The sequence below is a fragment of the Macaca thibetana genome, chromosome 1, assembly GCF_024542745.1.
Source record: "Macaca thibetana thibetana isolate TM-01 chromosome 1, ASM2454274v1, whole genome shotgun sequence".
Taxonomy (NCBI): Eukaryota; Metazoa; Chordata; class Mammalia; order Primates; family Cercopithecidae; genus Macaca; species Macaca thibetana.
This window is the reverse complement of record NC_065578.1, coordinates 150,269,719-150,284,923: the sequence shown is the minus strand read 5'-3', so window position 1 is coordinate 150,284,923 and position 15,205 is coordinate 150,269,719. Positions and strand designations below refer to the sequence as shown.

Sequence of the window (15,205 nt, the reverse complement as noted above, 5' to 3'; positions counted from 1 at the left end):
TCAGCAATGTGACATGTACTAAATTGATAGCAGTCTACTTAAAATATTGTCTCAAAGGTTCATGCCATGTAATTCTGTTCCTTTCCCTCATGGAGCTTATATTGAGTATAATCCATCTAGTGTTTCCAGGAATTAACCCAAGTATTCCACTGAATTTCACACTAATACTATTCCTATTAGGAGAACTCTATTATATCCTCAAATATTTGGTTTGTTGATATGTACCAAACGTGTTTAGAGGCTTACTACATGCTGTATATCATTTAATCCTCATGACTCTATGAGGAAGGTACCAATATTATTCCCATTTTATAGACGAGGAAACTGAGACACAGAATTTAGTTAAATCTAATTTGTCCAAGGTCATAGTAAACACTGAAGGTCAGATTTAAGCCTAGACAATTTAACTCCATATATAAAAGTTACAGATAAAAATATATCATTTTAATTTTTACTGAGCCTATTTTTTGTTCGAATTCAGATTCTTGCATAAGTGGTAATGCTATTGTATTTAAAAGCTGTTCTTGTGCAGCAGAGCAGTAAACTATGTCATTTAACTCATGTGTCAATTAAAATACTTTCCTGTCAGGCCGGGCGCGGTGGCTCACGCCTGTAATCCCAGCACTTTGGGAGTCCAAGGCGGGTGGATCACGAGGTCAGGAGATCGAGACCATCCTGGCTAAAAGGGTGAAACCCTGTCTCTACCAGAAGTGCAAAAAATTAGTCGGGCGTGGCGGCGGGCGCCTGTAGTCCCAGCTACTCGGGAGGCTGAGGCAGGAGAATGGCGTGAACCCGGGAGGCGGAGCTTGCAGTGAGCCGAGAACGCGCTACTCCGTCTCAAAAAAAAAAAAAAACCTTTCCTGATTCACTAAATTGAGTGGATGACAGAAGCCAAAAGTAATCACAATAAAAATATTTAATATTAATGTACTTAAACACATAAGCATATAATGTGTGTATAATTTTACTTTTGATTCTTTTTTAAGAGATGGGGTCTCACCCTGTCACCCAGGCTGGAGTGCAGTGGCACAATCTCAGCTCACTGCACCCTCGATCTCCTGACCAGACTCAAGCAATCTTCCTACCTCAGCCCTCTGAGTAGCTGGGACTACAGGTGTGCACCACCATGCCTGGCTAATTTTTATATTTTTTGTAGACAGGGTTTCACCATGTTGCCCAGGCTGTTCCCAGCTTGCCTTGGGCTCCCAAAGTGCAGGGATTACAGGCATGAGTCACCATGCCCAGCTGCTTTTGATTCTTAATTCAGGATATCTATAAACTTTATTTTGGCCGGGCGCGGTGACTCACGCCTGTAATCCCAGCACTTTGGGAGGTCGAGGCAGGCGGATCACGAGGTCAGGAGATTGAGACCACCCTGGCTGACACGGTGAAACCCCGTCTCTACTAAAAATACAAAAAATTAGCCGGGCGTGGTGGCGGGCGCCTGTAGTCCCAGCTACTCGGGAGACTGAGGCAGCAGAATGGCCTGAACCCAGGAGGCGGAGCTTGCAGTGAGCTGAGATCACGCCACTGCACTCCAGCCTGGGCGACAGAGTGAGACTCTGTCCGCCCCCCCCCAAAAAAACAAAAACAAATAAACTTTATTTTATTTTATTTTGAGACAGAGTTTAGCTCTTGTTGCCCTGGCTGGAGTGCAGTGACGCGATCTCGGCTCACCGCAACCTCCGCCTCCCAGATTCAAGCCATTCTGCCTCAGCCTCCTGAGTAGCTGGAATTACAGGAGGGCGGCACCACACATGGCTAATTTTGTGTTTTTAGTAGAGACAGGGTTTCTCCATGTTGGTCAGGCTGGTCTCAAACTCCTGACCTCAGGTGATCCGCCTGTCTCGGCCTCCCAAAGTGCTGGGATTATAGGCGTGAGCCACCATGCACGGCCCGGCTGCATACTTTTAACAGAAATACATTTAACTTAGTCTGTAAGAATTTCAAGCTCCTGAGGTAGTCTCTGATTTTTTTAAATAAATATTCGTCCAAAAAAGACAATATATTTTGTGTTGCACTTGATAATTACAGAATTATTTTACATATATTGTATCATGTAATCTTCATAACAGCTTGTTGTTGTTATTTACATTTTATGGATGAGAAAGCTGTAAAGGCGGGAGACAGGGATTTACTTCCTCAAAGTCATACAGTGAGCTGAGGCAGAGCCAGGATTCAAACATTTATTTGTCTTTTAATAACCTAATATATGTAATATATGCCTGAATCACACAGGGACAAATAATGAAATTTTAAAAATGTTAAAATATGATTTTAAGAAGTAAAAGTGGCCCTAAACAGCAATAGATTTACAACATATTCATCACAGGGGGAAAAGTTTGAATGTGGTGCTCGAGAATATTTTGGCTACTTTATAAGACTAACGCCAGAAGTGGAGAATAACTGCTTCAAATAATCAATTGTTTTATTGGTGCAAATTTTGGTTGGGAGAAGACAATAGAAAGCTATTATTTTTCTGTTTCAAAGGAGAAAGAAGAAGCCATATTTCATCCTTTAAAAGTAGCAGCTAGGCGTAAACAAGGTCATAGATCTGTGGCTTTTTGTTTCTCTTTCTTCAAGTAGACTTAAGTTCGACTTTCCTACAACATGTAGCTGGTAAATACAGGCTCGCTTTTTGCCAAAAGATAGTTTGACTTCCTGAAACTAAAAGATAACTCTTGTATTAAAAAAAAAAAATAAGTGTAGTGGATTTAAAGACTGGTAAGAAGTCTTTTCATTTTTGAGACACAGTTTCACTCTGTCGACCAGGCTGGAGTGCAGTGGTGCGACCTCAGCTCACAGCAACCTCTGCCTCCTGGGTTCAAGTGATTCTCCTGCCTCAGCCTCCCAAGTAGCTGGGGTTAAGGCGCCCACCACCCCTGGCTAATTTTTGTGTTTTAAGTAGAGACAGGTTTTTGCCATGTTGGCCAGGCTGGTCTCCAACTCCTGACCTCTGGTGATTCGCCCGCTTCAGACCTCTCAAAGTGCTGGGATTACAGGCCTGAGCCACTGCGCCCAGCCAGAAGTCAGAAGTATTTTCATTTTTGCATTTCAGTTCAGATTTGAGCCATTTAGATTTATTTTGCCATGGTAAATAAAAAAGTAAGAGACTTAAGATTCATTAAGTACCCATGACTACCTAGTAAGCATAGTTTTTACTTTCTGAAACTTCGTTTTATAACTATATGAGTTCTGCATTACCAATCTTAGTAAAAAGAGATATTTCCTATCTGATTAGGATACAAAGAGACTCAGAAAAGGACAACAGACATCCTAACAGTACAAGATCAGATAGAATGAAAGGAAGAGGAGGATTTGCAACTTAAACCTTTTATGTGTACCAGCCTTCCAATGTAAGGATATTAAAAAGTAAATATTTATGAGTTATATCTCCACTTTAATTAGTTGTGAGATCTGTAAAAATAGAAGTATATTTTAGTTTGGTAAGTTTTAGTTATATCACAGTTAATGTGTTGGTCAGCAATGAACTGTAATTTAAAACATTTTTAGCAGCAAACGGGAAAATTAGAGAATTACAGTATTTCATGGAAATTTTAAGGGTCGTTTCTTACTTTCCCAGTGATTGTTTCTCCCTGGCTGGTTTTCAAAAGCATTTGGGGAGTTTTGTGTTTAAAACAGTTTCTTTGGCTTCATCCTGGAGTTTCTGATTCATTGAGCCTTGGGTAGAATCTCAAAATCTTTATTATTTTTAAATTTCCAAATGATTCCAGTTGATAGGTCCATCAGATATAACCCTCTTTCAAACTACAAAGCAGGTCTTCCTTGTTGGAAGAAAGAAATAGCCAATTAAAAAAAAAAAAAAGAAATCCTAATTTCAAAATGTTTTTTCTTACTGTCTGGCTGAGGATGGCAGAAAAATCCTAATTTCTAAAAAAAATTCCTAAACAATGTTATTTTCTGATTCCATTTACCTTCTTTTTTCTTTCTGTTTTTTTGTTTTGTTTTGTTTTTTGAGACAGCCTCACTCCGTTGCCCAGGCTGGAGTGCAGTGGCACAATCGTGGCTCACTGCGACCTCCACCTCCTGGGTTCAAGTAATTCCTGCCTCAGCCTCCCAAGTAGCTGGGACTCCAGGCATGTGCCACCATTAATGCCTGGCTGATTTTTGTATTTTTTTGTAGAGATGGGGTTTCACCATGTTGGCCAGGCTGGTCTCAAACTCCTGACCTCAAATGATCCACCTGCCTCGGCCTCCCAAAGTGCTGGGATTACAAGTGTGAGCTACTGTGCCAGGCTTCTTTTTTCTTTTTGAATTTACCCTGTTTCATCAATCCCGAGGTATACTTTTTTCATGAAATCTCTGAAATCAAGATGCCTTTAATAATCAGTGGCATCTAACATTTGTGGTAATTGAGACATGGTTATGTGAAAACCTTCTATTGATACCTGGCAAGATCATTGACTGCAAGCATTAGAGTATTTTAGATTCAATGAAGTACAGTATTTTCCTACTATTGTAGTTAACAATTTTGAGACACTTTAAAGTTTGGAGTCAATACAAAGACTAGATTTTAATTTCTGCTGTACCGTATTTTAGCAGTTCAGCCCTTCTGTAAATAGTTTTTTGTGTTTTTTTGTTTGTTTTTTACAGACAAGGTCTTGCTTTATCACCTAGGCTAGAGTGTAGTGATATGATGATCCCAGCTCACTGCAGCCTTTACTCCTGGGCTCAATGAAGTGATCCTGAAGCGATCCTCTCACTTCAGCCTCACAAGTAGCTAGGATTATAGGTGCATGCTGCCATGCCTAGCTAGTTTAAACAATTTTTTTCTAGCAACAGTCTTGTTCAAGTGATGCTTCTACTTTGACCTCCCAAAGTGAGCACCATGCCTGGCCTATGAATTAGTCTTGACTTCTGGTTAGCCTAATCCTAAAGAAATCTCTCTATAGCCATCTTTTGTGGAAAGTTGGTTGATCCTTTCCTGCACAGCTAAAAGGTGGTCTCTAGATGTGTGCCTGGGATGGCTGTGAAATTTCTAACTAGAAATGGACAGTGCTGAAACTTACAGTATCAGACACCATATACTACACTTTTATGTCTCTTAGCTCTACCCCTGTCCTTTCCATATGCAGCTCAAGTGAGTTAGTAAGACCTAGCTCTGCTTCCATGAATCCACCTGAAATTTTTCAATCCCAGAGGTGCAGTTGGATCAGATGATAAACTTTATATCAAATTTCAGAAGAAAATGGTTACTAACTCAAGTCCTTTAAAAGTTCAATAGTATATTGGCTTCCTCATATCTGATTTTTTATTTCTCTCTTCTATTTTCCTTTTTTTTTTGGAGAGAGGGTCCTGCTCAGTTGCCCAGGCTGGAGTGCAATGGCGCAATCACAGCTCACTGCAGCCTTGACTTCCCAGGCTCAAGGGTTCTTCCTGCTTCAGCCTCCCAAAGAGCTGGGATTACAAGCATGAGCCACTGTGCCCAGCCTTCATGTTTATCTCTAATTACAAATTGAACTGAATTTAAAAGTAGAGTTGTTGAATATTTGATGTAGTAAAAATTAGTCTTTCTTAGGTAAATAGAATAATCAGTCAGCAAGGTTGTGGCATGTTATTGATGGTTTTGCAGTTCATTATGTGAAATTGGCCATATCTCTGAGTTTTAGTCAGTTTCAGAGAACTGAGATGACAGTGTTATACTTCACTTAGAAATCAGTGAAAATGAAAACCCTCACCATAAAAGACTTATACTACCTCTTTAAACTTAGACTGTATTCTGTCTGCTCACTAAGGAAGATACATATAATTAATTACTTATTGTAATATATAACAACATATCATACATATATTAAATATACATAATCTTTTTATATATATTCTCAGCCTTCAAAGAAAAACCTCGGTATCCACCAAGTCAGGCTCAAGCAGCTCTTCAAGACAGTCCCCCTGAAGAGTACTCCTATAAGAAATCAATAAGAAACCTGTTTAAAAACATTCCTTTTGTCCTTCTGTTGATCACTTATGGTAAGTGGTTTTCTTGTACTTTCTTTAATGTCTGTGTGAGCCTTTCAGCGTTGTGAATTCTTTTCATTTAACCTAGTGGTTTGAACTTCAATGAGATTGGCCTGTTAACTCTATAGCATAATCATGAATTTAAATTTTAAACTAAAAGCAGAAAATCCAGGATGGATCTTCTTACATGTTTTTAAAAATAATAATTTTTAAAAAGTAGTTTTTGGCCAGGCATGATGGCTTACGCTGGTAATCCCAGCACTTGGGTTGGCCGAGGTGTGTGGATCACTTGATGTCAGGAGTTTGGGACCAGCCTGGTGAACACGGTGAAACCCCATCTCTACTAAAAATACAAAAATTATCTGGGTGTGATGGCACACACCTGTAATCCCAGCTACTCGGGTAGCTGAGGCAGGAGAATCGCTTGAACCTAGAAGGCAGAGGTTACAGTGAGCCAAGATTGCGCCACTGCACTCCAGCCTGGGCAACAGAGTGAGACTATCTCAAAAAAAAAGAAAGAAAGAAAAGTAGTTCTCAAATAGAGAAACTCAGTCTTCTTTTGTGAGTTCTCATGGAGTGTTTTAGGCCATTTGTGAACTATAGTTATACTTGTATAAGCATGTGGGAAATGCTATCAGCAATACCTTTCTTTGACACTGCAAGCTGGCATCTGTTTTGACTTCTCAGTCAAAACTAGACATTAAGGAACTCACCTTAACCCGTTTTGACATCTAAGAAAATTCTCTCTCTCCAGATCTTTCAGGATAGCTGACAGGTATTCATCCTGACACTGTACGTTTGACTACAGACACCAACACACTTGGTTTTCTTCAGAGTTTTCTGACAGTTCATTCTTTGTTTCTTGTGTTAACACCATTTACGTGAACACCAGCACTCCCTATTTCTGTCTGTCTTGCCTCCAGAAATCACTCACTGCTATTCTCTGTTTCACATTTTTTGGGGATGCAAACCCTGGTACATAAATGTTTTACAAGTTATAGCAGATTAAGTCCTGACCTAAACTATTTTTACCAGGATTAGTTCTTTTTTTTTTTAGTAGAAATTACTCATCACCAAAGTTGAACATTTAATCTAATAAATTCCTATATACCTATGTCCTGTGTATGCCATCACCCCGCTTCAACAGTTATCAACATTTTGCCATTCTTGCTTCATCTATTTCCTCCCTTTTTTTCCTGGAATGTATTTTTTTGAGACAGAGTTTCACTCTTGTTGCCCAGACTGTAGTGCAGTGGTGCGATCTCAGCTCATTGTATCCTGCACCTCCCAGGTTCAAGCAATTCTGCCTCAGCCTCTCGAGTAGCTGGGATTACAGGTGCCCGTAACCACACCTGGCTAATTTTTCATATTTTTAGTAGAGATAGGGTTTCACCATGTTGGCTAGGCTGGTCTCAAACACTTGATCTCAGGTGATCTGCCCGCCTTGGCCTCCGAAAGTGCTGGGATTACAGGCGTGAGCCACCACGCCCAGCCTTTCCTGGAATATTTTAAAGCAAATCCCAGATGCCGTATCATCTCATCCTTATATATTAATACTTTTGCATGACATAGTTCGTTTTCTTAATTTTGCTGGTTACCTTCTTGTTTAGGTTAAACCTAAAATTCCTAATTAGATACAGAGAAAATATAGTGGCTTATTGTTAAATAGTAGAGCAAATTAATTTCTTTTGCCTGTCATTTAAGGTGGCTGTTTTCTTTTTTTTTTTTTTTGAGACAGAGTCTCGCTCTGTCACCCAGGCTGGAGGACAGTGGCGCAATCTCGGCTCACTGCAACCTCTACCTCTCAGGTTCAAGCAATTCTCCTGCCTCAGCCTCCCTAGTAGCTGAGATTACAGGTGCATGCCACCATGCCCGGCTAATTTTTGTATTTTTAGTAGAGGCAGGGTTTCACCATGTTGACCAGGCTGGTCTCAAACTCCTGACCTCGTGATCTGTCTGCCTTTGCCTCCCAAAATGCTGGGATTACAGGTGTGAGCCACCGCATCTGGCCTGGCTTTTTGTTATCACTCTTTTATCACTCATTTTCCCAATACAAAATTCTCTTTCAGCCACACTTATAACTAACCCCTGTCACAGACATACACAAGCACACACACACAGACACATCTCCACATGATATACACTGTTAATTCTAGTCTCTGTAATTTTGTGCCAATATTTCTTTTACTGGAAATGTGCTTCTTTTTTCTGTAAGCAATCCTGCAAGAGCTAGCTTAATCTTTGCCTCACTTATTGTTCATTTTGGTGTTCATTCTTTTATTTATTTATTCCATCAATAGCTATCAAATACCAACTAAATGTATAGTAGTGCTCTAGATGTTTTGTGGCTAGAAAGAGGCATGATACATGATTTCTGTCCATAGGAAATTGATCATCTAACTGGGGAGATAATATAAATGTCCGAAAAGTAAGCAACATTACAGTTGGTATTTATCAAAAGGATAACAACACAAGATAAGTTGTATGGCAAGTGCATGCTGAAGGCCTTCATTGAGACCTATCATTGAGAAAGGATAAATGAAGGGAAGGCCTAGGGATGGCAGGGAGAGTCTCACAGAAGGGAGTGGTTGAGCTGGGCCTTGAAGAGTGGGTTGGATTTGAATAGACAAAGGGGAGGAAGAAAATAGCACCAGCGAGGGTGTTAGATTGTGCCTTCAGTGAGCACTCAGGTATCTGTGGAGTTTTGGTGTCTTTGTACCACATCGCTTAATGCTTACTGGGGCTGGGCACAGTGGCTCACGCCTGTAATCCTAACACTTTGGGAGGCCAAGGTGGGTGGATCACTTGAGGCCAGTTCAAGACCAGCCTGGCGAACATGGCAAAACCCCGTGTCTACTGAAAATACAAAAATTAGCTGGGCATGATGGTGTGCACCTGTAGTTCCAGCTACTCGGGAGGCTGAGGCAGGAGAATCACTTGAACCCGGGAGGCAAAGGTTGCAATATGCTGAGATCGTGCCACTGCACTCCAGCCTGGGTGACGGATCAAGACTCTATCTGAGAAAAAAACAAAAAAACAAAAACCTTGATTATATATAAATGATTAAGTTAATTGCAATATCGGTTTTGTTGGTTTCTCACTCTGTCACCCAGGCTGGAGTGCAGTGGCGTGATCTTGGCTCACTGCAACCTCCACTTCCCGGGTTCAAGCGGTTCTTTTGCCTCAGCTTCCCGAGTAGCTGGGACTACAGGCAAGTGCCACCACACTTGGCTAATTTTTGTGTTTTTAGTAGAGATGGGGTTTTGCCATGTTAGCCAGGCTGGTCTCGAATTCCTGACCTCAGGCATCATCTAGGTATTAAGCCTAGCATCCATTAGCTATTATTCCTGATGCTCTTCCTCCCCCAAACCCGAAATGTCCCAATGTTTGTTGTTTCCACCCTCATGCACCATGTGTCCATCATTCCGCTCCCACTTATAAGTGAGAATGTGTTGTATTTGGTTTTCTGTTATTGCCTTAGTTTGCTGAGAATAACTGCTTCCAGCTCCATCCATGTCCCTGCAAAGGACATTTATCTCATTTCTTTTTTTTTTTTTGAGACAGAGTTTCACTCTTATTGCCCAGGCTGGAGTGCACACAATCACGGCTCACTGCAACCTCTGCCCCCCAGGTTCAGGTGATTCTCCTGCCTCAGCCTCCCGAGTAGCTGGGATTACAGGCACGTGCCAACATGTCCGGCTAATTTTTGTATTTTTAGTAGAGACAGGGTTTCACCATGGTGGTCAGGCTGGTCTCGAACTCCTGATCTCAGGTGATCCACCTGCCTCAGCCTCCCAAAGTGTCAGGATTACAGGCATGAGCCACCGCACCCGGCCTGATCTCATTTCTTTTTGGCTGTATAGTATTCCATGGTGTAAACATACTACGTTTTCTTTATCCAGTCTATTATTGATGGGCATTTGGGTTGATTCCATGTCTTTGCTATTGTGAATAGTGCTGCAGTAAACATACATGTGCATATATCTTTATAACAGAATGATATATGTTCCTTTGGGTATATACCCAGTAATGGGATTGATGGGTCAAATGGTATTTCTGCTTTTATATCTTGGGAATTGTCACACTGTCTTCTACAGTGGTTGAATTAATTTATACTCCTTCCAGCAGTGTAAAAGTGTTCTTTTTTCTCCACAGCCTCGCCAGCATCTGTTGTTTCTTGACATTTTAATAATCGCCATTCTGACTGGCATGAAATGGTATCTCGTTGTGGTTTTGATTTGCATTTCTGTAATTACCAGTGATGTTGAGCTTTTTTTCATGTTTGGCCACATGAATGTCTTTTGACAAGTGTTCATGTCCTTTGCCCACTTTTTATTGAGGTTGTCTTTTTCTTGTAAATTTAAATTCCTGTAGACTCTGGATATTAGACCTTTGTCAGATGGATAAATTGCAAAAATTTTCTCCCATTCTGTAAGTTGTCTGTTCACTCTGATGACAGTTTTTGTTTTGTTTTGTTTTGTTTTGTTTTTTGCTGTGCGGAGGCTCTTCAGTTTAATTAGGTGCCAACAAATGAACTTTCTGAACCTGATAAAGCTTATCTACAAAGACCCTATAGCAAGTATTATACTAAAGGCAAACGTTAGAGCCATTCTCCTTAAGAATCAATAAGAAGTATCCTTAAGGATATTTACTGTCATCACTTCCGTTCAACATCTAACTGGAGGTACTGGCTGGCTCAATAACACAAGAAAAAAGAAATAAAAGGCATATGAAACAGAAAACAGATGTTATTGCTCATACTATAATTATGCATATCAGAGGTCAGCAAACCGTGACCCATGAGCCAAATCTGGCCATTGCCTGTTTTTATATTAAAGTTTTGTTTGTCTACATATTGTCTATAGCTGCTTTTGAACTACTAGGGCAGAGTTGAGTAGTTACATTAGTTACATCAGAGACCATATGTCCTACAGAGCTAACAAAGGTTTGCTACCTGATGCTTTACAGAAAATGTTTGGTGATCATCCATCTATTAAAATAATATGAAAGAACCTAGAGACAGCTATTAAAACTAGTAAGAATGAGTTAGCAAAGTTACTAAATAGCTGACAATGTGAAAATATCAATTGCATTCCTATGTATTTATAAGTATTGTATTCCTATGAAAGATATCTTTTATAATAGCAACTAAAACTATAAAGATATCTTAGAATAAATATACCAAAAGAACTTCATAGAGAAAATTATAAAACATTGAAAGGTATAAAAGGAGACCCACATCCTAGGCAATGTGGCAAAACCTCATCTCTACAAAAAATCCAAAAATTATCCATTCACGGTGGCCTGTGCCTCTAGTCCCAGCTATTTGTGGGGCTGGGGTAGGAAAATCGTTTGAGCCCAGGAGATCAAGGATGCAGTGAGTTGTGTTTGTACTGCTGCACTTCCAGCCTGGGCGACAGAGTGAGACTCCATCTCAAAAAAAAAAAAAAAAGAAAAGAAAAGAAAAGAAATATATTTCCACAATTGTCACATAATATTTCATGTCACTTCATGAACTGGTAAATGACACACTTTTAGTATTCTCTTTATTATTGTAAATATCATGATTTAACATCATCTTTATTATTGTAGGTATCATGACTGGTGCCTTTTATTCAGTCTCAACATTATTAAATCAAATGATATTGACATATTATGAGGTAAGCTTCTGCTTGTGTCAGATTGCATGCCTGGCCAAGAATTTTTCTTTAGCAATATAACTGTCGTTAGCAGGGTCATGAGATTAAGGATTATGACATTGTTGCTATCAAATATTTACATTTGTTTTAATTGAGAATATATTTGTTAAAAAATGAAATTTCCACAACTTTAGAGATCTGATTGGCTTTTATTATCGATTCCTTTATCGGACAGCATCCCATCTAAAGATTTAGAAAGGTACTGATGAGCTGAGCAGAGGAGATGGGCTTTATAGACAGAAAAAGACTGAAGAAAGCAGAAACAAGGAGCAAAGAGCAGATTCGTTGTTACAAAGTTACTTTCCTTATAGGATTAAAACAAAGGGGACTGGGCCCCATCTGACAGGTTGCTTATGAATCTCTTTTTTTTTGGAAAAGTGGCCCATTTTAAATTTCGGTTTGATTATGTGGCACCTAGCGCTAGTGACACTGTTCTGTGTGGTCTGGTCTGTTGGGTCTAGTGTGGGAGCTCACTCCAAAACAATGGCCTCCTATCATTTTAATTTAACATATTTAATCCAGTTTATAAAACACACAGTATGGCCAGGCGCAGTGGCTCACACCTGTAAACCCAGCACTTTCGGAGGCCGAGGAGGATCACCTGAGGTCGGAAGTTTGAGACCAGCCTGACCAACATGGAGAAACCCCGTCTCTACTAAAAATACAAAATTAGCTGGGCGTGGTTGCGCATGCCTGTAATCCCAGCTATTCGGGAGGCTGAGTCAGGAGAAACGCTTGAGCCTGGGAGGTGGAGGTGGCGGTGAGCCGAGATCGTTCCATTGCATTCCAGCCTGGGCAATAAGAGCAAATCCCTGTCTCAAAAAAAACAAAAAACACGCCAGACGCTGTGGCCCACACCTGTAATCCCAGCCAAGATAGCACCACTGCGCTCCAGCCTAGCGACAGAGTGAGACTTCACCTCAAAAAAACAAACAAAAAAAACCACACAATATGGAAAGCAGAAGTTACTATCCCTGTGATGATACCTAAGTTTATTTTTAGGAAATAATATGATTGGTTATATGGAAAAAGACAAAACATTTTAAGGGAACTCAGCATAAATATAGATAAATAAATATCAAGTTCCGATTGACGTGTCTTTGCTTTTGAAAGGGTAAAGCAGTTGTACTATGTAAAAGCTATCGATTAACCACCTTTTGAGACATCTATACAGTGTCATACCTTGCTTAGTGACAGAGATACCTTCTGAGAAATTCACTAGGCAGTTTCATTGTTGTGAATATAATACAGTGTACTTTATTGTTGTGTGAGTATAATACAGTGTAGTAGGCTACACCATTAGGTTTAGTAGGCTACACCATTAGGTAGTAGGCATACCTAGGCTGTGTGGTATAGCCTGTTGCTCCTAGGTTACAAACCTGTATAGCATGTTACTTTACTGAATATTGTAGGCAGTTGTAATACAATGGTAAGTATTGTGTATCTAAATATATCTAAACAGAGAAGGTAGAATAAAAATATGGTATTATAATCTTACGGGATCACTACTGTATATATGAGTCAGTGTTGAGCTAGATGTCATCATGGAACACATGACTATCTATACTTAAGAATCCTCGCAAAAATCATTGTACTTCTAACCATAGAGGATTAAGGAAATTTTTCCTTTTTTATTTCTTCTATTATTTTAGGCTTCTTTTCTTTTTTTAAAATGTAATGCTTATGTATATTCTTTACCTGCTCTCCCCTCCCACCCTAACACATGTACTAAATCTTCCTACTGTGTGCTTAGTTTAATTATTTTCATTGACTATGAAAAGGTGTGGGAATGTGAAGAGTCTGAATTAGTTAATCCATTTATTTGATCAACTTCTCATGCAAATTGTTTTCAGGGAGAAGAAGTCAATGCTGGAAGGATTGGGCTAACACTAGTAGTAGCTGGAATGGTGGGCTCTATTCTTTGTGGCTTATGGCTGGATTATACCAAAACATACAAGTAAGTGAAAGTAAATACATGTATGGTGTGTAACCAAAGGTATTTTGATTTTAAAAGACAATTTGCTTTTTATTTTAAGAAATTTAAAACATGTTATTACTTAGATATGGATTCTAAACACTAGTAGGTTCTCTTCACTTAAGTGTTTCAATCCTCTATGTATTGTATTATTTTATTGGTCACATTTATGTCAATTTTGAGAACTTGGATACCTTATGAATCCCTTCTTTCTAACAATACTCATACCTACCACTTCAGAAGGAATTATTTCTATTCTAAAAAGAGCCAATTCTGAGAAATATTTGACTTTTGATAGACTTTGTCTTTTTTTTTTTTTTTTTTTTTTTTTTAAGGTGGGGTCTCACTCTGTCACCCTGGCTGGAATGCAGTGGTACCATCTTGGCTCACTGTAACTTCTGCTTTCCAGGCTCAAGTGATTCTCCCACCTCAGCCTCCTGAGTAGCTGTGACCACAGGTGTGCACCACCGCACTCAGCTAATTTTTTGACTTTTTGGAGACAGGGTTTCGCCATGTTGCCCAGGCTGGTTTTAAACTCCTGAGGTCAGGCAGTCCACCCACCTCAGCCTCCCAAAGTGCTGGGATTACAGGCAGGAGCCACCATGCCCAGCCTATCTTGTTCTTTTCTTATGTTGTGGGCTTAAATACAAAAACAAAAAAGTAATTATTTCCGATCAAAAAATTATCGTTGAGCATAAGGCTTTATTTTACTAAAAACTTTTTGGCTAAAGTACCCCCAGACTATAGTACCAGTTAACTGTAATATAATGCATAATGTGAAAGTGCTGGCTTGATACAATGTCTTACGCCTGTAATCCCAGCACTTTGGGAGGCCAAGGTGGGTAGATTGCTTAACGCCAGGAGTTGGAGACCAGCCTGGGCAACATGGCAAAACTCCATCTCTACTGAAAATACAAAAAGTAGCTGAGTGTGGTGATGGGCATCTGTAATACTAGCTACTCAGGAGGCTAAGGAAGGAAAATTGCTTGAACCCAGGAGGCAGAGGTTGCAGTGAGCTGAGATAGCATGCCACTGGACTTTAGCTTGGGTGACAGAGCAAGACACTGTCTAAAAAAAAAAAAAAGAAAAGAAAATATATTCTGTTAATTGTACATTATATGGAGCCACCAAAATGCTAATACCAAAGAAAATAAATGATACCAACTGGGAGACTAAGAAAGGGTTTCAGAGGCAGCATATTTTGCTCTGGGAGTTAAAAGAATCACCACATTTTTTAACAGGCCAAAACTTCCCCCTGTACTTGGAAATGAATGAATGAAACTATTAATGAATAAGTGAATGAAATATGGAACTGTGTCCCGTGCACCTTTCAAGGCTCAAGATATATTTGATATTATTAGTCTAAACCCTACCAAAAATATCTCTAATCTTGAAATTCTCCAAGATAATTTTTCCATAATTTAAGACAACACTTACCTTAGCTTCATTATTGTAAACTGATAGCTTAGAGTGAAACCTACTTGATTTATAGATGAAGGAAGCATATGTAAAGGATTAAATTCCTTAAGTTTTTCATCCATTATACATTTAGAAA

The 15,205-nt window shown here is 39.5% G+C and overlaps 2 protein-coding genes across 3 annotated transcripts in view; one reads left to right on the top strand and one right to left on the bottom strand.

The window, feature by feature from the left end:
• SPATA45 (spermatogenesis associated 45) overlaps positions 1-15,205 on the bottom strand; it is an 800,921-nt gene that overhangs the window by 40,126 nt on the left and 745,590 nt on the right. The window lies entirely within an intron of this gene.
• FLVCR1 (FLVCR heme transporter 1) overlaps positions 1-15,205 on the top strand; it is a 36,119-nt gene that overhangs the window by 8,830 nt on the left and 12,084 nt on the right. For both annotated transcript variants that reach the window (XR_007719893.1, XM_050761747.1), the window contains exons 3-5: positions 5,848-5,988; positions 11,569-11,636; positions 13,529-13,632. Coding sequence is in view for 1 of the 2 variants with exons in the window: in XM_050761747.1 (XP_050617704.1) it covers positions 5,848-5,988; positions 11,569-11,636; positions 13,529-13,632 (313 nt within the window). In the remaining variant the exon portion in view is untranslated. The remainder of the gene's footprint in view (positions 1-5,847; positions 5,989-11,568; positions 11,637-13,528; positions 13,633-15,205) is intronic.